At 45.4% G+C, this 22,329-nt stretch overlaps 2 protein-coding genes across 8 annotated transcripts in view; both read left to right on the top strand.

The window, feature by feature from the left end:
- Positions 1–2,960: 2,960 nt before the first annotated feature.
- LOC113913170 (zinc finger protein 26) lies at positions 2,961–21,486 on the top strand. Of its 5 annotated transcripts, none has more exons than XM_027577225.2 (6): positions 3,015–3,094; positions 3,299–3,351; positions 7,878–8,038; positions 13,647–13,773; positions 14,036–14,131; positions 18,901–21,484. In XM_027577225.2, exons 3-6 carry the CDS (start codon positions 8,003–8,005, stop codon positions 20,247–20,249), a joined length of 1,608 nt encoding a protein of 535 aa, XP_027433026.1. In that variant the 5' UTR covers positions 3,015–3,094; positions 3,299–3,351; positions 7,878–8,002; the 3' UTR covers positions 20,250–21,484. The 5 variants fall into 5 exon arrangements, with proteins under 5 accessions (XP_027433027.1, XP_027433025.1, XP_027433026.1 ...); XM_027577223.2 differs by having other exon boundaries at positions 18,898–21,483; XM_027577226.2 differs by lacking the exon at positions 7,878–8,038 and having other exon boundaries at positions 2,961–3,094; positions 13,665–13,773; positions 18,898–21,484.
- LOC113913164 (zinc finger protein 84) overlaps positions 3,031–22,329 on the top strand; it is a 55,671-nt gene continuing 36,372 nt past the window's right edge. Inside the window, exons 1-2 of one of the 3 annotated variants that reach the window (XM_035723875.1) lie at positions 3,031–3,094; positions 3,299–3,351. The gene's annotated coding sequence lies outside the window, so the exon portion shown is untranslated. Of the gene's footprint in view, positions 3,095–3,292; positions 3,352–14,038; positions 14,132–22,329 lie in introns of those variants that run through there. The other 2 variants (XM_027577209.1, XM_027577207.1) reach the window with 2 other exon arrangements.

Raw genomic sequence — 22,329 nt, 5'->3', positions numbered from 1 at the left:
TGGGAGAGGGAGAAGCAGGCTTCCCGTGGAGCGGGGAGCCCGATGTGGGGCTCGATCCCAGGACGCTGGGATCATGACCTGAGCCGAAGGCAGACGCTTAATGACTGAGCCACCCAGGTGCCCCAACCTTCCATTCTTTTATACCCAATTCCAACCCTAGACCCTAAAATGGGTCTTACCTATCCATAAACATAGTTCTGGATCATTTTAGTCCAGTAGAAGCTTTTCACCATAATACATTCGTTCATAATTATGAATAAGGAGACTTGGGTTAGCAACAGACTAAAGTCCCTAATATGGAAAGTTCTGGGAAGACCATAGGATTAGGGACGATGCATTTAAATTTATTTAAATGATATAAGATGGCAATCCGGATGGGAGGATAGCCTAAGAAAGGTCTTAAGACGTAAATTTGCTTCAATCAGAGTAGTAGACATAGAACATATTTTTGCAATTTGCTAAAAATATAATCTGCTTGTGAGTTTATGAGACCATAACTGAGTGATTAGCTCTGGATTCAGCTAGAAAGGGAAGACTAAATTAGAGGTAAGTGGAATAAAGGAAAGAGCTCAGGATTTAGATTTCTATCTATCTAGACTTTTTTTGATGTGTTGCATTTTCATTTTAATTCAAAGTATTTTCTAATTTTCTTTGTGATTTTTTTGAGTTAGGGGTTACTTAACTTAATCTGGGGACTTCCTACATTTTTCCCGGGGTTGATTTCTTTCCTTTTTTTTTCTTTCTAATTTAATTCCACTGTTGTCAGAAAACATACTTTGTATGATTTCAATCCTTATAAATCTATTGAGACTAATTTTGTGGTCCAATATAGGACCTATCCTGGAGAATGTGCCATGCACACATAAAAATTATACATACTTAACAGTTTTTGGATAGTATTGCTAAATAAAAAATTTTTTTAATTTTAATTTTTTAAAGTTTTTTATTTATTTATTCATGAGAGACAGAGAGAGAGAGAGAGAGAGGCAGAAGGAGAAGCAGGCTCCTCGCTGAGCAGGGAGCCCGATGCGGGACTCGATCCCAGGACTATGGGATCATGACCTGAGCCGAAGGCAGATGCTTAACCATCTGAGCCACCCAGGCGCCCGCTAAATAAAAATTAAGCCAAGTAAATTTTAAAGATGTAACTGACTTTATTATTCGATTTATGAATCTGGCAGCATCCCATCTAGCAGATAGAGGGGAGCTCCAAAGGGCTACAGAAAGGGAAAGGTTTTAAAAAGCAGGGCAAAGGGGCGCCTGGGTGGCTCAGTTGGTTAAGCGACTGCCTTCAGCTCAGGTCATGATCCTGGAGTCCGGGGATCGAGTCCCGCATCGGGCTCCCTGCTCAGCGAGGAGCCTGCTTCTCCCTCTAGCCCTCCCCGATCTCATGTACTCTCTCTCTCTCATTCTCACTCTCTCAAATAATAAATAGATAAATAAATCTTAAAAAGAAGGCAGGGCAAAGAAGTCATAAATAGAAAAAAGTATTATCTTAGGTAAGGTCACCCTCATTTGGGGACAAAGGAGTTTTAGTAGGTAGAATACCTCCTCTTCCTTTGGGGGATGAAAAGGGCCCTGTGACAGATGACCTTCTTGGTGCTTACCCTTTCAGATTACATTTTTGGGAGGTTGAGACTGCTAATGTTAGGTTACATACTACTTCTGGGTTTACAGACTTGGGGCCTTCACCTAAGTGCCCCCATTTTGGGCCTGTGGTTTTCTCTTTAACAGTGTTCTCTAGATGTCAGTTACTTTGTGTCTTTTCAGTTCTGGCTAATTTTGTCTGTTTGCTTTTATCTTTAATATATCCTTTGCTTCCTTTTGGCTTACTTTGTTGGTTTTTCACTAGGTTTTTGAGACTTTAATTTGCTCCTTTTTTAGTGTTTATTGTTATAATTACTCCAAATTGTGAGATTTTGTTATTGCTGCTTTATTTCTCCCATAAATGCTTATAGAGTGTTGTCTACACTTTTGTCTTTATTTCCCTATTTCATTAAAATATTTGTTGAATAGAAAGCTTTTTGAAAAAAAAAAGATTTTCAGGCAGAAAAGCCTTTTAAAATTATGGTATTTAGAGTTTTATTGCATTGTAATGAGAAAATTGTTTATTTTGGACCGGCAGTTTGTTCTGTCTTGTTTCTTTCCATCCACTGCAGTGTCTCCTGTATGCAGTGCTGACTGTGTGGGTTAGTGCACAGGTGTTCCAGACTGTTGTGTAACTCTGTGACCTGCAGCTTTGGCCTTACAAATTGTCCTTCTCTTCTGTCTGTGGATCGGAACCTTTTTTTAAATATTTATTTATTTATTTATTTATCATTTATTATTTATTTATTATTTATTTATTATTTATGTATTATTTATGTATTATTTATTATTATTTATTTATTTATTATTTATTTATTATTTATTTTATTTTTATTTATTTATTTATTATTTATTTACTATTTATTTATTTATTTATTTATTTATTTTTTTATTTATTTGACAGAGGGAGACACAGCGAGAGAGGGAACAGAAGCAGGGGGAGTGGGAGAGGGAGAAGCCGGCTTCCCCCCAGCAGGGAGCCTGATGAGGGTATTGATCCCAGGATCCTGGGATCATGACCCAAGCTTAAGGCAGACGCCTAAGGACTGAGCCAGCCAGGTGCCCCCGGAACCGTCTTGTTTGACCTCAGGCCTCAGCATGTTGGCCCTTGCACTGAGGCTGGAGCACGGTGAGGCCCGAGAGAGGGGACGAGGGGTCGCCTGCAGCGCCCCGCCCTGAGGTGGGTCCGGTGAGGCTTGGCCCCTCTGCAAATCAGCTTTCTGCTGGAAGCTCGGTCAGTAAGGGGGAACCCCCTCGCAGAGGATTCTGGGAGATGTAGTTTTCTTCCGGCGCCGTCGCGTCCGGTGCATGACGTACTTCCGCTGCGCCGCACCCGCGCCTGTAGTGGGGTAGGCGCCTCTAGGGCTGTTTCTGCCTCGGTGTTTGTGGACCCGAGGGGGCCCGGGGAGCTCTGAGTTCCTGTGGCTCCGGACCCGGCGGAGGCACAGATTTAGGCCCCTTCGAGCATCTTGTGCAGACCAGCAGCTTGGCCGGCCGAGCCCCCACGGTAGGTCTGGGGCGTGGTCGGAGCCAGCCGCGACTCGGGGTCTCCGGTTTCAGGGCCGCGTCACAGTGCAAACTCATCGCTCCGACTGCTTGTGCCCAGGCCCGGAGGCCCCGGACCCACCCTCTGTGGGGCGGGAGATCCCTCCTGGGTGGGCGCGGATGAGGCCAGCAGGGAGATCTCACGGTTCGCTTCTTTGCCCCGCAGCCTGCACGAAACAGCGCGGGATGGCCGGCAGGTTTCGGACAGCGTCGTGTTGGGTAAGTAGGGACTCTCTCGTCTTTAAAAGCCGACTGGGCACCGAGGACGGACACGTTCATCTCTTTATCGTCACAGCCAGGGCCCGAACTCGCGCGTTCCCTCCCCCCACTTTCTCCCCCTGATCTCCGGAAACGTCCCTTGTTTTCTGGCATTTTGTGTCCAGTGCCCTCTCCCTCGGAAGTTACACTTTATTGCCAGCTGCAACCCTGAACTCTGAGGGTAATGAGGGTCCTTGTTAGGGAAGCAGGAAGGAGCAGTTTTGGAGCAGGGGAGGCCAGTGGACCGCCGGGACTGTGCGAGGGTTGATGGGGTCAGCGAGCGGTCGCCGTTCTGCTGGCTTCTTGCACCGGGTGGCGACGCTTCCCCTCGGGAGCACTGTTAGAAGGGGCGCCCGGGAGGAGTGTAGCTGTGTCGGTGTTGGCTGTGTGGTGCGTACGGTTGAATCTGCAGCTCAGGTGGGGACTCCTGGGAAATATCCAGGTTAAAGAGCTCTGTGTTAGTGGAAGCTTAGGGTGCGAGGGAGTAGAGCCCCGAGGGGGGGAGGATGTGGCGGACAAGGGAGGACTGCGGTGCACAAGGGCTGGGGTGCAAGAGAGGAGTAAGTTGGGATCGTGGCTGCTTCCCTTCAAATTTGAGGAAAGAGAACTTCGTAAAAGCCGTGATACGAAATACCTCAGAGAATTATTTGACAGGACAAACAGTTGCCCCTGGATTTGGGAAGATGTCTTTTTTTTTTAAAAGATTTTATTTATTTGGGAGCGAGCGAGAGAGCGCGCACTAGCAGGAGCAGAGGGAAAGAAAGGGGGAAGCGGACTCCGCGCCGAGCAGGGAGTCCCGCTCTCGGCTCCATCCCAGGACCCTGAGACCACGGCCTGAGCCCAAGGCAGACGCTTAAGCGAGCGAGCCACCCCGGCGCCTTGCTTATTTATAAGTCTTAAGCAGTTTTTCCATACCTGAGAGAATGCTGAATAGTCCCTTTCTCAGAGATAACGGGGGGTGTTGCCAACTGGATTGCATAAGGTTGTGGACAGTGGAATGTAAAGAAATGATTAGTGACAGTAGGGACCTTTTTTAGGTGGTATGATGCCTCAGGTGTTACAAGAAGAGTATGGGTGCCAGGAACAAGGGAGTTCAGAGTGGCATGAGTCATACAATTAACCTTAAAATTAAGGATCTTTTTATTGTTTTATTTTTTAAGTAATCTCTATGCCCAATGTGGGGCTTGAACTTAAAACCCTGATATCAAGAGTGGCATGCTGTACCAACTGAGCCAGCCAGATGCCCCAGGATATTTTTATTCTTAAACAAAACCATATGGGGGAGCGCCTGGGTGGCTCAGTCCTTAGGCGTCTGCCTTCGGCTCAGGTCATGATCCCAGGGTCCTGGGATTGAGCCCCGCATCGGGCTCCCTGCTCCGCGGGAAGCCTGCTTCTCCCTCTCCCACTGCCCCTGCTTGTGTTCCCTCTCTCGCTGTGTCTCTCTCTCTGTCAAATAAATAAATAAAATCTTAAAAAAACAAAACCATATGGAAAATACAGTGAGAGAAAACATTGTATTTACAATAGCAATAAAGAAAGATAAAGTAAGCAAACAGAATCATACCTTATGAAGAGTAAGTAAGTAAACAAAGAAGACTAATGAAGACTTTAAAACTATTGAATAGTATCAGTAGGTACCATTCTTAGCTAGGCACTTCGTGTGTATGTTGTTAAAGTCTCATGACCCTATGAGGCAGGTATGTCCCCACTTTACAGGTGAGGAAACAGGGAAGCCTGTCCATGGTCCCAAACTAGTATCCAAGGAGACTAGGGTTGCGGAGCTAGGACTCAAACAAAGCAGTATCTTCAGAGTTTGTGCTCATAATGCCTCTTACTTTTTTTATTTTTTAAGATTTTATTTGACAGAGAGAGAGAACGAGCAGGGGGAGCAGCAGACAGAGGGAGAGGGAGAAGCAGGCTCCTCACTGAACAGAGAGCCTACCCCTGGGCTTGGTCCCAGGACCCCGGGATCATGACCTGAGCCGAAGGCAGACGCTCAACCGACTGAGCCACCCAGGCGCCCCTGTGCCTCTTACATTTTAATGTGAACAGTATTTCCTTATTCTTGGGTGCACATATTAATTTAACAAATGTTTTTTGATGATTACACCAGGTAATTTTTCTAGGGCATGTTGGGATGAACAGGATTGACAGGGTCCACGACCCCGTGCAGTTTATGGGAGATCCCATAGCTGGTGTGTCCGGTCAGACATACCAGAGGAGCGTCACAAACAAAGATGTGAGTGTGATGCCCGTGAAAGAGAGTGGCTGAGTGGCTACATTAGCTTGGCACCCCTTCTTGAGGCAACATTCATGTACGGTCTGAGTGACAACTTGACGATCATGGGATGGTGGGGGTAGTGGGGGAGGAAGCATTCCAGACTTTTATTTCTAGGGTTGTATTCCGAGCAAGTGGCAATAGCCTCAAGTGGAAAGCAAGGCCGTGGCTGGAGTGCAGAGGGATGGCACGTCTGCCGGGGCCAGATTGGTAGGGCCCTTTAAGGGGGAAGATCGTGCTGGAAACCCCTAGGAGTTTTTAATTTTATTTCATCTTGGAAGAATTTTGGAACTGTAGAGAAATCACAAGAACAGTATAAAAAATTCCTGTACAGTGTTGTATAAAAAACCTCTTCACCCAGAATTGTCAACATTCTGCTGTATTCACTCTGTTATTTTCTCTCTGTGCGTGCATGTGTTTGTGCGTACACGTGCATATACACACTCTAATTCTCCTCCCTTTGTTCTAGCCCACACCACCTTACTCCGTAGCCCAGCTCTTGCCTACACACCTCATTTGCTCCTCAGCCCTCCTTCCCTCCCTCCCTCCTTTTCCTTCTCTTCTTTCTCCTCTTTTCTTTCCCTTCCCTCTCATTTTGGTTGACACAAGTGTTCCAGTGTAAGAGTGCTTCACCCCTCCTGTTCTGCTCCCCGGAAAAGACTGCCATCCACAGTGTGTTATGTAACCTTCCCATTGTTTTTCTCTGCATTTTACATGTATGATCATGTACACTGCTGTCTGTTCCACAGTTTAGTATGGAAATGGCTTTATTGCTTTTCCTCTTTAATATAAAACCATTTTTAATTGCATCGTTTTAGAAAATGGGATTGTAAGTAACACAGCCAAAGCTCTTTGGTTATCATTTCCTTCCTCTAATGTCAAGACGTAGTCAGTGGCAGGTGCCTGTTCTCAGGGTCATGAGTCAGGCCCTACATTGGCGTGGAGCCTACTTAAAGTAAAAAAACCCAAAAGTTTAAAAAAGAGGTAGTCAGTAGCTTGGGGGGTTTCCATCCAGACCCTTCCTACAGGAAACAAGGTTTATGTTCTCTTCTATAAATTGTGCAGTTTGCCATTTGCTTTACATTTATTTTAGAATTCTTCATGGCAATACATATAGATCAGCGTTTCCTTTTATAATAGCTCCATTTTGTTATCGTGCAGTATGATTGGGCCGCATTTTATTGAGCTGTTTCTCCACTGATGGGGATTTAAGTCTGTGGACTCACCTCCTCATGCCCACAGCTGGTAACCACTAGGGCTTCTTACTTCCTGCTCTCAGGCCTCTCAGCTTTTGATCTGCTGAAATTTTGTATTCCTTGGGACACAAAGATATTTAAATTTTTTAAAAGAACTGATTAAAATTACTTACGAATTTTATAGGTGATTGGGTGGAATTTTAGGTGTGCTTGATTCAACATTTGAAAAGTTTGTTTATTTATTTATTTATGTATTCATTCATTTGTCAGAGAGGGAGTGAGCACAAGCTGGGGGAATGGCAGGCAGAGGGAGAAGCAGGCTCCCAGCCAATCGAGGGGCCTGACGTGGGGCTCGATCGCAGGCCCCTGGGATCATGACCTGAGCTGAAGGCAGACCCTTCACCGACTGAGCCACCCAGGCGTCCGGAAAAGTTTTGTTTTTATATGAGTTGCATCATACTGGGTACAGTTATTCTACAGTTTGAAAAATGTCTCTATAGGATGAACGTACAATATTTTTTAGCTGTTCTCTTATGGATGGAAATTTAGGTTGTTGAGCTTGTCACTGTTACAAACTTTGAAACCATGAACAACTCTGCACATGTATATTCCTATCTCGTTAATTTTTGGTTACATATTTGGTACTTTTCTACATTCTCTTAGAACACAGTTCAGTCTTATAATTACCCACCTTTCCTAATCCCTTTCTCTCTTCAGAGATAATCAATTTGGTGTATATTCTTCTAGATCTTTCTACATATGTTTGTCTACAGCCGTTTATATCCTTAAAATGTTTGGTTTATTTGTCTGGGTTATTACATAAGTGGGTTTCACAGTATGTAACATTATTTCTGTTTTTACCCCCATGCAAAAAATGTATTTGTAGTTGTATCTGTGATGTTTTTATACATATATATCCATTTGTGGCTTCTTTTGCCTTTTTAAAAATTTAATTGAGTTCTAACTTATAGTAAAATGCATAAACCTTAAGTGGAATATTTATATTCTTTTAGGTTCCTGGACCAATTCCAGCAAGAGGGGTGGGGGTGCAGTTCCCCCACACACAGCATCACACAGTTCTTGGACACCAGCAGGTTGTCTGAGAATTCAGCTTCAGTCTGTCACTGTCTACCCAGAGATGGGGGACAGTCTCCTGGAAACCAGCTGCCCTTTGGTAGGTTACCTAGGGGCTTTCCAGAAGTTGCCTCATTAACATAACAAAAGATACCTTGATCATACTTACCAGAGGAAATTCCAAGGGTTTTAGGGGCTTTGAGCCAGGAACCCATGGATGAAGACGAAATACATATGAGAAATATGTTTTGGACATCTGAGTGACCAAATATTCTTAAAAATCACAAAATTAAAGTATACACTGAAGACAGTTGAAAATCAAGAATTCCAGCCGCCCCGGCAGGTTCCGTTGTTCTCCCTGTCACCACTGCCCTCCACCCCCAAGAGGTCACTGCTTTATTTATATTTTTTTACTCCTGTTACAACACTGTTAATTTTGCCTTTTTTTCTCTTTTTCTAACTTAATATAATTGGAATTGTACAGTAAAGTATCTGGCTTCTCTCAGTCAGCATAGTTTGTGAGTGACATCCAAGTTGTATGATTCTCTGTTGTATGACTGTTTTATGATCTGTCTGCTGTATTCATGTGTGATCATAGACATGGTCATCAGCAACACTTGGGCTGCGTCCAGTTATTGGCTATTTTGAATAACACTTATAAACATTTTTGTACACGTCTTTTGAGGGACATCAGTTCTCATTTCTGTTAGGCTTATGCCAGGATTTCTCAGCCTCAGCACTATTGACATTTTGGACTGAATTACTCTTCATTGTGAAGGACTATCCTGTACATTGTAGGATGTTGAGCAGCATCCTTGACCTCTACCCGTTTAGATACCAGCAGCTCTACGTGACCAGCGCAGAAGTCTCAGTGCCAGACATCCCCGGGGGCGCAGAATCTCCCTCTCAGTGGACAACCACCTGGCATATATCTAGGAGTGATGGGTGTGTGTGTATGTAAGTTTAGTGAACACGACCAAACACTTTCCAGGAGCGCTGAAACCGCTTTGTGTCCCATCAGCAGTGAGTTCCAAGTGTTCTGCATGGAGGCCAGTCCAAAGTTTGTCAACTTTGCTTGGAGTATTTTCCCATAGGATGGATGTCCTGTACTCAACTATTCTAATGATGCTCAGTTAATGTGATATCCATTCTTTATTTCTAAATGTCTCCTGGTTTTTTAAAAACAGATTTCCAGTTTCCTTTTAATCTATTGTATACTTTTCTTCTATAATTTTAAGTATTTGTAACAGTATATACTATGACAGTTACTTCTAACGTTGTCTGCTAACTTCTGGATCATCTGTTGAGTCTGTGTTGTGTGCTTTTTCCTTTGATTTATCAGTCTTGTTTTCTTGCCACTTCACATGTCTCAAAATTTTCTATTTTATGCCTATGTTGGTATAAAGGAACAACTACATAGACTGAAGTTCAGTGTTACCTTCTACCAGAGTGTTTCCTCTTTCCTCTGCCGTGCAGATAGGGAGATGACTGATGACATAATCAAACAGGCTTGGAGGTGGTTTGGGCCTGGGGTGCCGCTTTAGTTATTGTACATTCACCTGTGGTCTTGGTGGTAGTTGGGGGGGGGTTATTGCATGCTCCCCTCTAGGGTTCTTTGTGTCCTCAGTGCCTTGAGACTGTGGGAGAATCAGTTCGCCATTCCAGCCCAGTTCCGGTGCTTACCAGCACTCAGCAGATGCGCCACAGGGAAAGCCTGCTGTCATGGGGCATCAGAGGCTCCCCTGCCTGTTCTCAGGCTGGACAGATGCCCCCCAGTGAAGGAAACACCCAGCACTTAACTCACCTGGGAAGAGCTCTGATTTTTAAAAGTGTTGAATTTTACCACATTACTTTGTTTCATCTATTGAGATGATTGGTTGACTGCTCTCTGCTAATATACTGATGTGACTTATTTCACTGATGGGTTTTTTTAGTTGTTGTTAATTTTGGACCGTCCTTTAATTTTTTGGATACATTTCCTTGTCATAGTTTGCTCTGTATGTGTGTACAGGACTTGTACTTGAGTGGTATTTTTATCTAGATACTTTGATCAGAGTTAATGATAAATGAGTTAAGACTACAGTTTGTGCTGTACTTGCCTGGTTTTGTCTGTGGGGTTGTGCAAGTCTGTGCCATGTGCTGTATAGGCATCCCGTGGTTCCCAGGCTCAACATCAGGCGAGACATGATGGGAATTTTATGTTTCTGCAATGTTGGTAGAACTTACTTTTAAGTGTAGTGTGGGCGCATGGCCTCTCTGGAACGGAGGGTGTATCTTCGGTTGCTACTTCTGTGTGTTTTGTGATCATGGATTAGTCAGTCTTGCTTTTTTTACTTCCTTCTGGGCCAGGTTGGGTTCTTTTTACTTTCTTAGACAATTTTTATTTCTTCCAAGTTTCCCCAAATTTATTGGAACAAATTCGTTAATATAGTTAGATCTGCTACCATGTTTGCTTTAAAAACATGAATTCAACACAATTGATTTTGTAGGGAACAGTGTGAGCCTTCTGTCTGACTTCACACAGCCCTCTTTCCACCACTTTATGATCAGCTTTAGCCCCTCTGATGTCCAAACACCAGGTCTTTTCCAGGGTAAAATGATGTATTGTCATTTTATGTATTTCTTAAACATTAAACATGTAAAACTGCTACTGTTTTTAATAGGTTCCTGGTGTTCTCTTTTATGTGTTGCTGACAAAGGTGTTGTGCCCCAACCCCATTCTCCCCATATTCCCTGTGGGTTTGCTGTGTGACTTTGCATAGTGGTGATTTTTTGCAGTATACAGTAGAACTGCCTCTGTACAATAATCTCATATATTTAAAAATCTTTATCTTAGAGCTATGGATTGTGTCTTGGTCATAATAGTATTCTATTTTTAATTTCTTCATTTCTTGACCAATAAAAATTTTTTTAATAGTTTCTCTGTATTTTATTTTTATTCTTATCAAGCTCAAAATACAGTAAAAAGCTTAAAATAAAATAAGCCTCACGGTTTACTCCCACTCTCTTCTTCCATCCTGTCTGCATACTCAGCCACTTTGGTCTGTGTTCACTCTCGTGGCGTCTGCCTTAAGCTTGTACACAATCACGCTGGTATGCCTTGCTTGGGCTTCTCCTCTGCTATAAAGTCGCAGATCTGACAAGTGGCCTGGGCTGGATCTGAATGTAGGAAGGCACAGCCTCAGGCGTCCCTGTCCGCTCTCCCTTTCCTTGGCTCCAGGGGTTGTCTCAATGAGCGCTCGTGATATTCCGGTCTCATCTTCTCTGGTCACTTTCAGGCATTGGGCAGTCCAGTCTGTGCTCTTAATTCCACCTCCTCTGCTGGCCCCACTCAGGCTGCAGAGGAGAGATGGAGTGCTCATCTCTTTATTCCCTCCTCCTGTGGGGGCTCCTCATGGGTTGGGAAGACCAGTGCTTAGACCAGAGAAGCTCCTGTTGTCAGGTGGTTGGTGCTCAGCACCAGGCGGTTGCTTGGAGCCTGAGGCAGGGCCTTACCCCGAATTTCCATGTTGTGAGCAATTCTCCCACTTACTTCTGCAGACTCACCCAGAATTGCATTCACTGTCTCTTCCCTCCTGGGTCTCTCTTTCTGCAGGCAGTGGTGTTGGGTAAGGAGCCTGTCAGGGGTGATCAAGTCCAGGAATCTTTGGACCTCACTTCTCAGCTGCCTTTACAGAGTGTTCCAGAAGCCTCTTTCTTCAGAAATTCCCAGAGGAGAAGAGATACCAGATTCCTGGTTTACTGAAATCCCTGAACACGGGGCCAGTTCCTCCTGATTGTGGGCTCAGTGGACACTCAGATGGTCTCCTCCTTCCCTCCCTTCCCCCAGTGCCCTGCTTCAGGGAATTCTGTCCAGCTGCTGCTTCAGCCCCTCGTTCCCCTCATTTTTCATCCCTCAGGCACCCTCACCTTGTTAGGGCAGCGTCTTCAGTTTACTTGGCCAGGATCCTTGCTGTCCTCAACACCCTTCTCTGTGTGCTGGTCATCTCCCATCAGGAGGTCATCTGCTCTGTCTTCACTTGATGCCCAGAATCCAACCACTGCATATTACTTCCAGCTACCTTCATTGCCCCAGATCCAGGACCCTCCCTTCTCCACAGCAGTCAGAATAATCTTGGTTGGGAGTCAGAACATCCCACTCTTGCTTGAGGCCTTCGGATGGCCTCTCCTCACCTGGAATGAAATCTCAAGTCCTCACCATACCCTCTGAGCCCTGAAGTCCTGGCCCTTTGTTTTCATGCCCCTTGGAAGGCTTTTCTGCACAAATCTTGGTATCATTCTCACATCGCTTGGGTTTCTACCCAAATAGTCCCTTACCAGAGAGCTTCCTGACCACTCCAGCTGCCTACACCTGCCTCCCTGGGCTCTTTCCCTTTACCCTGCTTGAGTCTTGGTAGAGCACCATCACCATCTGCTTGTTGGGTAGTTATGTGTTTACTGTCACCTTCCCCTGCAAGGATGGAAACGCACTAAGTCCAGGGACCATGTCCATGGCTGAGCCCCCAGCACCAAGAACAGTCCTGGCACATTGTCAGTGTCTCAGAAATGTTTGTTGAATGATCCTGTGAGGACCTGTAGCTTGTTACTACTTTTTTTTGGTCCCATGAAAGAAACTTATTATAAGCATTCTGGGTAGTTCACAGAGATGTCAAGAACCACACTTACTGTCTCACAACTGCCTGGTGGGGACTGCCGCCTCCTGCCCAGCCACAGTGGCTCTCCATCATCTGTAGCTCTGCAGCACTAGCTCCAGGCTCGGAGTCTATGCTGGAGCGAACCCTGGTTGACCTCAGTAATGGGCCCCTAATTCTCTGGAAAGAAGGCTAGGAATTTATCTATTTGGCCTTTTTTTTTTTTTTTTTTTTTTTTTTTATGGTGCCAAGCTCTCACTCTAAGACTCAAGATGGGTTGAGCAGCTATCAAGATGTCACACCTTCCCATGTGTTTAGAATTGTTCTCTCCATCTCTGGGCAAAATATATCCTGGATAATTTTTTTTATCAGAGGCTTCTAACACCTGTTTCTTCTCCATGTATAGATGTTTATTTCCCTCTACAAGACTGGAAGACTTTATTTTATTTTATTTTATCTTATTTTATTTTATTTTATCTGAGAGAGGGAACACAGGGGGAGGGGCAGAGAGAGAGAGAGAAGCAGACTCCTTGCCAAACAGGGAGTCCAACATGGGGCTTGATCCCAGGACCCCAAGATCACAACCTGAGCCGAAGGCAGATGCTCAACCAACTGAGCCACCCAGGCGTCCCAAGACTAGAAGCTTCATGAGGGCAGAAGTTGGTTGTGTTCGTCCTGAAATTTTCAGGACCAAAAATAGTATCTGGCTCATGGAAGCTCAAAAGTTTTATTTTATTTTTTAAGATTTTTTTATTTGTTCATTTGAAAGGGAGTGAGAGCACAAGCAGGGGGAGGGGCAGAGGGAGAGGGAGAAGCAGGCTCCCCGCTGAGCAGGGAGCCCAACATGGGGCTCGATCCCAGGACCCTGGGACCATGACCTGAGCCGAAGGCAGACGCTTCACCGACTGAGCCACCCAGGTGCCCCGGTTTTTGTTTTGTTTTATTCTGAAAGTCAGTGCTGATCTGGGCACAGGAGGCAGGCTGTGGAGGAACATTTCTCCTTCCCAGTTCCTGTACATCTGTTCCACGTCACCTAATGCAATGGTATCCAATTGAATGGGATGTATATTATTCCAGGGATTATTGTCATTCAAGGATATATCTGTGGAGTTCACCTGGGAAGAGTGGCAGTTACTGGACTCTACGCAGAAGTACCTGTACAGGGATGTGATACTGGAGAACTATAGCCACCTGGTATCTGTGGGTAAGTGCAGCTTCTCTGTTGATCTCAGACTATGATTTATAAATCGCCACCCTTTTTCTTTTGTTGATCTACCCTGAGGTCTCCAAAGTACTTCCTGGTTGTGGGCTTGAACTTCAGAGATCAAAGGCTCATAGTCCCTATTTGGGCCTCATCTCTCATTGTAGTCTTCCCTCAAGTGCCAGTGAGCAGTTTCATTTTGTAGTTCTGGATCCCCTAGTCCTTAGCAGCTTGGCCCACATCCTTTATGATTTTCCACCAACAGGGTATCATGGTACCAAACCTGATTTAATCTTCAAGTTGGAGCAAGGAGAGGAGCCATGGATAATAAATGCCAAAGTTTCCCGTCAGAGCTGTCCAGGTGGGTGCGTGGGAACCAGGAAGATGGGGGTGTGGGCGTGAACCTCAGGCAGTGTTGTGTGGAAGCTCTGCTCTGAAGCTCTTGAACCATTGGGGCAACTCGGGAGGAGCCAAGTTAACCAAGCTAACTCCTCAGGAAAGGAGAGGACCATCACTCTACCCATGTTTGCTCTTTCCTCTCTTGGGTCTGAGGGGCAGGCGTGACTTCTTGTCTGCACTCTGCTCAGACGTTGCTTTCTGGGTTAGTTTCCTTCCTTCCCATGGTCACGGACTGCATTAGTTGTCCTCGCTTCCAGAGAGTTCCTCTCCTCTCCCTTCGTGTGACTCACACCCTCTACTTCCCTTTCTCGCTTGCCTTCCACAGATAAATCCCTCAGTCTTCCTCGTCCTGTGCTCAGCATCACCTTCAGAGATTGCATTGTTTCCTTTTCTTTCACTGTGAAATTATAGCTGTTACTTTCTTGGGCACTTTTCTGAAGGATTCTGAAAGCTAGCCCAGTCTCACCTGTGTCATGAAATGATTTTCTCACCTGACGTTTCCTGGCTCCTCTATCCTTCCCTCTGGAGTCCTCCAGACGGGCGTATTTCCCACATCTGGCTGTTCTCTCACCAGTATCGTAACAGCTGAAAGGCTGTTCCTTCTCCCGGGTCGTAACGTCCCATGGGTACCCGCACCCTCTTGCCTTCCACACTCTCGTCCCGCATGTTCAGTGCTTGTGAGGAGCCCCGGGCTTCCTCACTCTCCATTCTCAGTAGCAGAAGTGGGAAGGAACTCTGTCTTTGGCCTACCCACGTTTCTTACTGCCGCTCTTGCCCTCGTGGTACCGTATCCCGGGCTCCCCGGGCTCACCTCTGCTGCAGGTCTTCGTCCTGCTTCTGTTGCTGCCGCTGTTTTACCTTCATAGCTCCTGTCCTCTCAGTTGTCACCCGGACCAGATCAGTGTCCTCTCAGGTGTGGGAAGCTCAGATTCTTAGCCATGTTTGAGAACTCTAGCCTTGTCCTCAGCTGTTCCTGCTGGATTTGTTTTCATAAGCATCCTATCACTAGTCTGAGAAAATAAACAAGGATCTTACATCCCTGGTTCAACCAGAGTGAAGAATAAGGAATTTATAGTCTCAAATGACAGTTGTCTGTCATAGGACAGCAGCTCCACAGTGGCTTAATTCAGAAGCTTAGTGATGTCAGGGGTTCCTGGTGGCTCAGTCTTGATTTCGGCTCAGGTCATGACCTCAGGGTTCTAGGATCGAGCCCTGCATCGGGCTTGTGCTCAGTGCGAAGTCTGCTTGAGATTGTCTCTCTCCCCCTCACGATAGATTAGATGGATGCATACATACATAGATAACTAACTAAGTATCTAACTTAAAAACAAGGAGCTTGGTGATGTCAGCGATCCATCTGCCTCCCTTTTCTCACCCTGAGAGGTTATGCTTTTCTTTTCCTTTGTCCTGGTAGGTTCCTCCATGCCAGGCATCATATGCAGATACAACAGGAGTCACTGGATAAGTCCTGTTTCTTTCCCCAAAATCCCCTTCACCAGTCCCCAGACTCTTTCTCAGAAGCCTGCCGGCATGTTTTCTTAGAGCTGACATGCCAGTGCCTGAACTAGCCGTGATGTGGGGGTGGGGAGGGCTCGGTGGGGGACCACAGGGACCATGTCCTCACCAGTCAGGGCTGGTGCACGGAAGAAGGGAAGTTCGTGTGGCTCTGCGAATAGTGTGAGTCCTACCTTTGGGTGTGCCGCACATGTGCCATTCTTTCCACCTGTGCAGCTTCAAAAATGCTAATGTTAACACAAAACGTGATCATTCCTTCCCCAAGGGAGGCAGCATGTGTTCTCATCCTGGACCCGGAGTCCAGTTGCAAGTCCAAGATTTCTTGAGATGAGTGTGGTACCTTCACACAGATGTGGCTGTGGCCTCACAATCTGAACGGACATGGAGTTAGAAGACCAGCAGTCTACTCTAGACATGTGCAGTGGTGGGGAAGGGTCCCCGGAAACTATAACAGAAGCTCCTGTTTGCAGGGGGGTGGGGGATAGCAGTCCATCACACACTCTCCTCTTTGAGAAAAAATCAAAGAAGACTCCTTGCTCTAGCACTGGCATACTTTCCCTGTTCACTCCAGTATTTTTGTCCTGTTGGCATAGATGAGACGATGCTTGGAGAGAATATGGTCCTGTCTGTTGGTGCAGATTTGGGCGTATTTGGGGCTAAAGAATCATAGGCTGTTACCAGACCAGGCTTAGGTTTCCTTCAAAACCTAACAAGTGGGGCGCCTGGGGGGCTCAGTTGGTTGAGCGTCTGCCTTTGGCCCAGGGTCCTGGGACCAAGTCCTGCATTGGGCTTCTTGCTCAGCAGGGAGTCTGCTTCTCCCTCTGCTGCTCCCCCTGCTTGTGCTCTCTTTCTCTCTGTTAAATAAATAAATAAATAAATAAATAAATAAATAAATAAATAAATAAATCTTAAAAAAAAAAACAAACCCACCCAACAAGCTTCCAGTCAGTCTTTTTTTCCCGACCCTAATTCTCTGAAGCCAATACCAACAACCAAAAGTGGTTTGAGCATTTGTTCAAGCCCGAGAAGTCTTCTAGCCACCGGTCTTGGTATTCTCACCCGCATCCTTGAGTTTAGTGGCCCTACTTTGAGGCACAAACCATAATGCGAACTGTTCCCGCATGAGTGGGGAGAGAGGGTTTATCAGGAGGTCCTGAGGAGGCAGGAGAGCCCCTGGTGGCCCCACAGGACAGCTGTAGTAACATGATGAGGCTGTGCCCCTAATGAGTGTGCCCTTCCTGGTGCCCTGTGGGCCTCACACTCAGCATCAAGCTCCTGTTGGGCCTCATCATTGTCCGGCCACATGTGTCATCTGCTCACCTTCCCGGGAAGGTCTCGTCCTTCATGGTGTTTAAGACCTTTTACATGTTGACTCCTGCTTTTCTCTGAGCACTGAACTTCCGTCTGTCTGCCTACTTGCTGTCTCCTCTCCATTTGGGTATTTAGCTGAGATCTCAAGTGTAGTCAGATCCAAAACAAAGTCCTTAATTTTTCCTGCAAACATTTTCCCTCTCAGAGAGCAGCACCTCCTGTTTCTCCAGCCTAAAATCTGGAGTCTTAAAGCCTCCCCTTCTCTCACCTTCTCCTTCACCCAGTCCTTTGGTAGATTTTCTTGGTTCTCTCCAGATGCATTCCACATTTGCTCAGCTCCAGAGTTTAGTCCAAACCACTGTGACGTCTTCCCACACTACTACAAGGGCTTCCTCGTTTGTCTCTCAGCCCTTCTCCTGCTCATTTTCTACATAACAGGCAAACATCTTTTAAAAGCACAACATGAGAGGCGCCTGCGTGGCTCAGTTTGTGAAGTGTCTGCCTTCGGCTCAGGTCATGATCCCGGGGTCCTGGGATTGAGGCCCGCTTTGGGCTTCCTGCTCAGCGGGGAGCCTGCCCCTCTCTCTGCCACTCCCCCTGCTTGTGCTCACTCTATCTCTCTCCATTTCTCTCTCTCTGACAAATAAATAAATAAAATCTTAAAAAAAAAAAACACTCCAGAAAGCACAACATGAATCAAGATGTCCTCTTACCTTTGGGTAAGATGAAAACTTTTTTGCCTGCCTATTTGCTTTTTTTTTTTTTTTTTTTTTAAGATTTTATTTATTTGACAGAGAGAGACCCAGCGAAAGAGGGAACACAAGCAGGGGGAGTGGGAGAGGGAGAAGCAGGCTTCCCACGGAGCAGGGAGCCTGATGCAGGACTCGATCCCAGGACCCCGGGATCATGACCCGAGCCGAAGGCAGACGCCTAACGACTGAGCCACCCAGGCGCCCCTGCCTATTTGGTTCTTGATTGCACTCTGTTCACTCAGTGAGTTTTAGCTGTCCCAGCCTTTTTTCAAAATATTTTTCTTTTCTTTTCTTTTTTTTTAAAACTTGTAGGTTTCCCACCCAACTTGGGGCTCAAACTCATGACACTGACAACAAGAGTCACAGCCTCCACCGACCAAGCCAACAAGGCATCCCATTTTTTTCTATTTCTTAACTGTGCCAAACAGGTGTTCCTTTCTCAAGAATTTTGTATGTGCTTTGCCGTCTGTTTGGAATGCTCTTGCCCCTAATTTTCCTATGGCTAACTGAGTCTTACTTTAACGTCTCATTGTCCCTGTCTGAATGTTATACCCTGGTTACTCGGTATCCTCTGAATTCACTTTTTGAATAAGCCCCTGTAATAATAACATTCAGATATAAGATAAATGGTGTTGGCTCCTAAGTGCAGGCTAAGCATCTGAAGCCTCGTGTTCTCTTTTTCTTTGTCTTTTTTTTTTTTTTTTTTGAGAGAGAAGGAGAGCGTGTGTGAGCGGGGGTGGGGTGGGGGGAGAGGGAATCTCAAGCAGGCTCTCCAATAAGCACAAGCCCGACGTGGGACTCCATCTCATCCTGAGATCATGACCTGAGCTGAAACCAAGAGTCTGACACTCAACACACTGAGCCACCCAGGTGGCCCTAAGCTTCTATTTTAAAAAAACATTTTTGATCACTGCTAATTTGCCATCCATTTCCATAATGGGATTTGGTTTAACACAGTTCCTCATGCTCCATAGCTCAGACATATGGCACATGTGGGCTTGGCCAGTATTTCTTTTGAACCAGTGTTTGAGGCCTGTTATTAAGCAAAAAACACTCATTACATGACAGTTTTGTAGCTCTCTAATTCCAGATCAGCTACATTGATGATTAAAAATATATATATATGTATATATATATTTATTTTTCCTAGAAGGTTGGAAAGAATGGTACCAGAAAAATCAAGATGAGTTTGAAAATATTGAGAGAAGTTATGCTTGTGGCGCATTTGGAAAACGTCATCTGAGCAGAACCCATGTTCCTTCAAGACAAAGAATCCATAAGTACAACACACATGGAAAAAGTCTGACACAAAACTCAGGTTCAACCAAAAGCTGTCTGAGAAAAAATCCTGATAAGTTCCATGGATATGAAGAATCCTATTTTCTTAAGCATCAAAGAGCTCATAGTATAGAAAAGAACTGTGTGTGTAATGAATGTGGGAAAGCTTTTCGTTGTAAGTCACAACTGATTGTCCATCTCAGAATTCATACGGGAGAGAGGCCTTACGAATGCACCAAATGTGAAAGGGCATTCAGTGCCAAGTCAAACCTTAATGCTCATCAGAGGGTGCACACGGGAGAAAAGCCCTACTCCTGCGGTGAGTGTGGGAAGGTATTCTCCTTCAGGTCACAGCTCATTGTCCATCAGGAAATTCACACAGGGGGGAAACCTTACGGCTGCAGTGAATGTGGGAAAGCCTACAGCTGGAAATCACAGCTGCTTTTACACCAGAGAAGCCACACAGGCGTGAAACCTTATGAATGTGGGGAGTGTGGGAAAGCCTTCAGTTTGAAGTCACCGTTTGTCGTACACCAGAGGACTCACACAGGAGTGAAGCCCCATAAATGCAGTGAATGTGGGAAAGCCTTTAGGAGTAAGTCCTACCTCCTGGTTCACATCAGAATGCACACAGGGGAGAAACCCTACCAGTGCAGCGATTGTGGGAAAGCCTTCAATATGAAGACACAACTTGTCGTTCACCAGGGAATCCACACGGGGAATAATCCTTATCAGTGCAGTGAATGTGGGAAAGCCTTCGGTAGGAAGGAACAGCTCACCGCACATCTGAGAGCACATGCAGGCGAGAAGCCCTATGGATGCAATGAGTGTGGGAAGGCTTTCAGCAGCAAATCATATCTTGTTATACATAGGAGAACACACACTGGAGAGAGACCGTACGAATGTAGTTTCTGTGAGAGAGCCTTTTGTGGGAAATCTCAGCTCATCATACACCAGAGGACTCACTCTACGGAGAAACCCTATGAATGCAGCGAATGTGAGAAAGCCTATCCCAGGAAGGCGTCACTTCAGATACACCAGAAAACTCACTCGGGAGAAAAACCTTTTAAGTGTGGTGAATGTGGGAAGGCCTTCACTCAGAAGTCGTCCCTCAGTGAACATCAGAGAGTGCACACAGGAGAGAAGCCGTGGAAATGCTCTGAATGTGGGAAATCCTTCTGTTGGAACTCAGGGCTTCGTATACATCGAAAAACTCACAAGTGAGAAATTAGAATGAAGTAGATGTTAGGGACTTTCTCACAGACGTTGATTCTCAGGAGATTTTAGATGATAATGGAGATGGGATGCAGAAGCAGGAAGTCCTAAAAGTACACTCCTATCAATTAAGTCAGAGAGAGACCGTCATGTTTGCAATGAATGGGCAAAAGCTTTCAGAAATAAGTCCTATGAGTCTGTAGACGAGAACTCAAGGAATGAGGAGCAGTAACTATGAAGTACACTGCATCATGATAAAGATAAAATTCAGAGAATTCATATTTAAAACTTGCCAAATTTAATAAATCACGAAAGCATTTTCCCGTAGGAATGTGTTATGTGTGGAGAGTCACATTCCAGATTTGAAGCTATGTTTTAGAGTGAAGAAAATCTCAATTTTAAATGGTGGATTTTTTCATGGTGGAGTATAAAGTTGTTTTTTATTTTAATATGTAAATAGAGCAATGGTCAGGAAAACATCAAGGAACATATTCTGAAGGTTAAGAGGTATTTAGTGTGACTTTCTTGAGTAACACTGAATAGCATTTTTTAAAACTTTGGTATTTTATTTTTTAATGTAACGTCATACATATATTTGGTAGTTTGTGGAATAACATCCCCTAATATTCTCCATATTAAATGCTAAGTATCAGTTTTGTCTCTTTATTTCTTAGCAACTAAAGTAATGTGGCTTTTAATAAATGGAAAGATACTGTTCCCCAAATGAGTTTTACTTACTCAGCAGTCTTTGTAAGTGGGTCTGACAGTCATCACGGGGCTGCTGTGTAGGAGCAGAGAGAGAGATTATATTTTAGCAGTTCAGAGTGTGTTCTCCACTGATTGGCGAGAACACGCTAGTTTTCTCTGGAGGAGCACCTCTCTGGTGTGTCCATCTCCGGGTTGGTGTCTCTCAGGGCACCTATTGCACCAGCTACAGGTGAGCATTATGCCCATTGCCGGCTCATGGTAACCTCGTTTCTGGATCGTGAGTCTCTGACTCAGCCTCATGTGAACCAGAAGGGACGTGTGGAACTAACTTACTCTTGCCCCAGAATGGAGGGCCATCAATTCCTTCCTGCTGTATTGGTTTCCCAGAATAAGTATGGGTGCTGTCCCTCTTTGAACCTGGTTTTCTGGCCTGTGTGCTTCCGCCTCTCTTCAATAAACATGTTTTTCTGCTAACGTTAAGGAGAGTGAATTTCTATCTCATATTACTGAAGGGCTTTAATCGATAAATTGTTGCTGGGGAGTAGTGTATAAGTCACAGAAGAGGGCTTTTTTCCTGAGGCAAGAAGAAAATCAGGTTCTTGTTTACATTCCAATGTGGAAACTTTAGCCCATAGTACAAAGTGCTGTTGCTTGTTTACACCAAGAACCTTGTGGCCCCTGATGACAAGATTCTGGGAACACTGAAGGCTATTGCCATAGAAGAGTTTTTAGTTAATGAGGAAATCTGACACAGGAGATGGGATGGCTACTCTGGTCCTGTTAGCTCTTAATCACAACAGTGACAGATGTGAACCCCTGAAAGCTCATCTCAAGGAAGAGCATTAACTGTGACGTTGCTGAGTGAAACCATCCACTTCACGTGCTTGCTAATCCCTATACCGATACCGAAACATGTATCGGTATAGAAAAAGTAGTCTCTTTAATAATTTTTTTAAAGATTTATTTGTGAGAGAGAGCAAGCAGGGGGAGCGGCAGGCAGGGGAGAAGCAGTGTCCTCGCTGAGCAGGGAGCCTGACGTGGGGCTCGATCCCAGGACCCTGGGATCATGACCTGAGCCGAAGGCAGACAGACGCTTCATCGACTGAGCCACCCAGGCGCCCCTAGAAAACGTAGTCTCTTGACAGTTCATGTAGGGATACCTGACAGAAGTGTGAGGACTCTGCCTCGCAGACTCCTGAGAAAGTGCGCTGGATGCGCTTCACTCAGACACACAGCTTAGATGTTGGCGGCCGCTCGCTGCCTGTATTTGTACGGACGGAGCCAAGAAGTCTTTACGTTTTTAAATGGTTGCAAAAAGATCAACACTTCACCAGTTGAGAAAATTATTTGAAATTCAAGTCTCAGCATCCGTGAGTCAGGT

Source organism: Zalophus californianus, chromosome 14, assembly GCF_009762305.2.
Source record: "Zalophus californianus isolate mZalCal1 chromosome 14, mZalCal1.pri.v2, whole genome shotgun sequence".
Lineage (NCBI taxonomy): Eukaryota > Metazoa > Chordata > Mammalia > Carnivora > Otariidae > Zalophus > Zalophus californianus.
The sequence above is the reverse complement of the archived record's forward strand: the minus strand, read 5'-3'. Positions and strand labels throughout refer to the sequence as shown.

What these genes read in the sequence shown, in the direction of transcription:
- LOC113913170 (XM_027577227.1), top strand. Translation starts at nt 8,003, where the DNA reads ATGGGGGACAGTCTCCTGGAAACCAGCTGCCCTTTG. An exon ending in TGGAAACCAGCTGCCCTTTG is followed by an intron (nt 8,039 to 13,646) that starts GTAGGTTACCTA and finishes ATATTATTCCAG; the next exon opens with GGATTATTGTCATTCAAGGA. An exon ending in TAGCCACCTGGTATCTGTGG is followed by an intron (nt 13,774 to 14,035) that starts GTAAGTGCAGCT and finishes TTCCACCAACAG; the next exon opens with GGTATCATGGTACCAAACCT.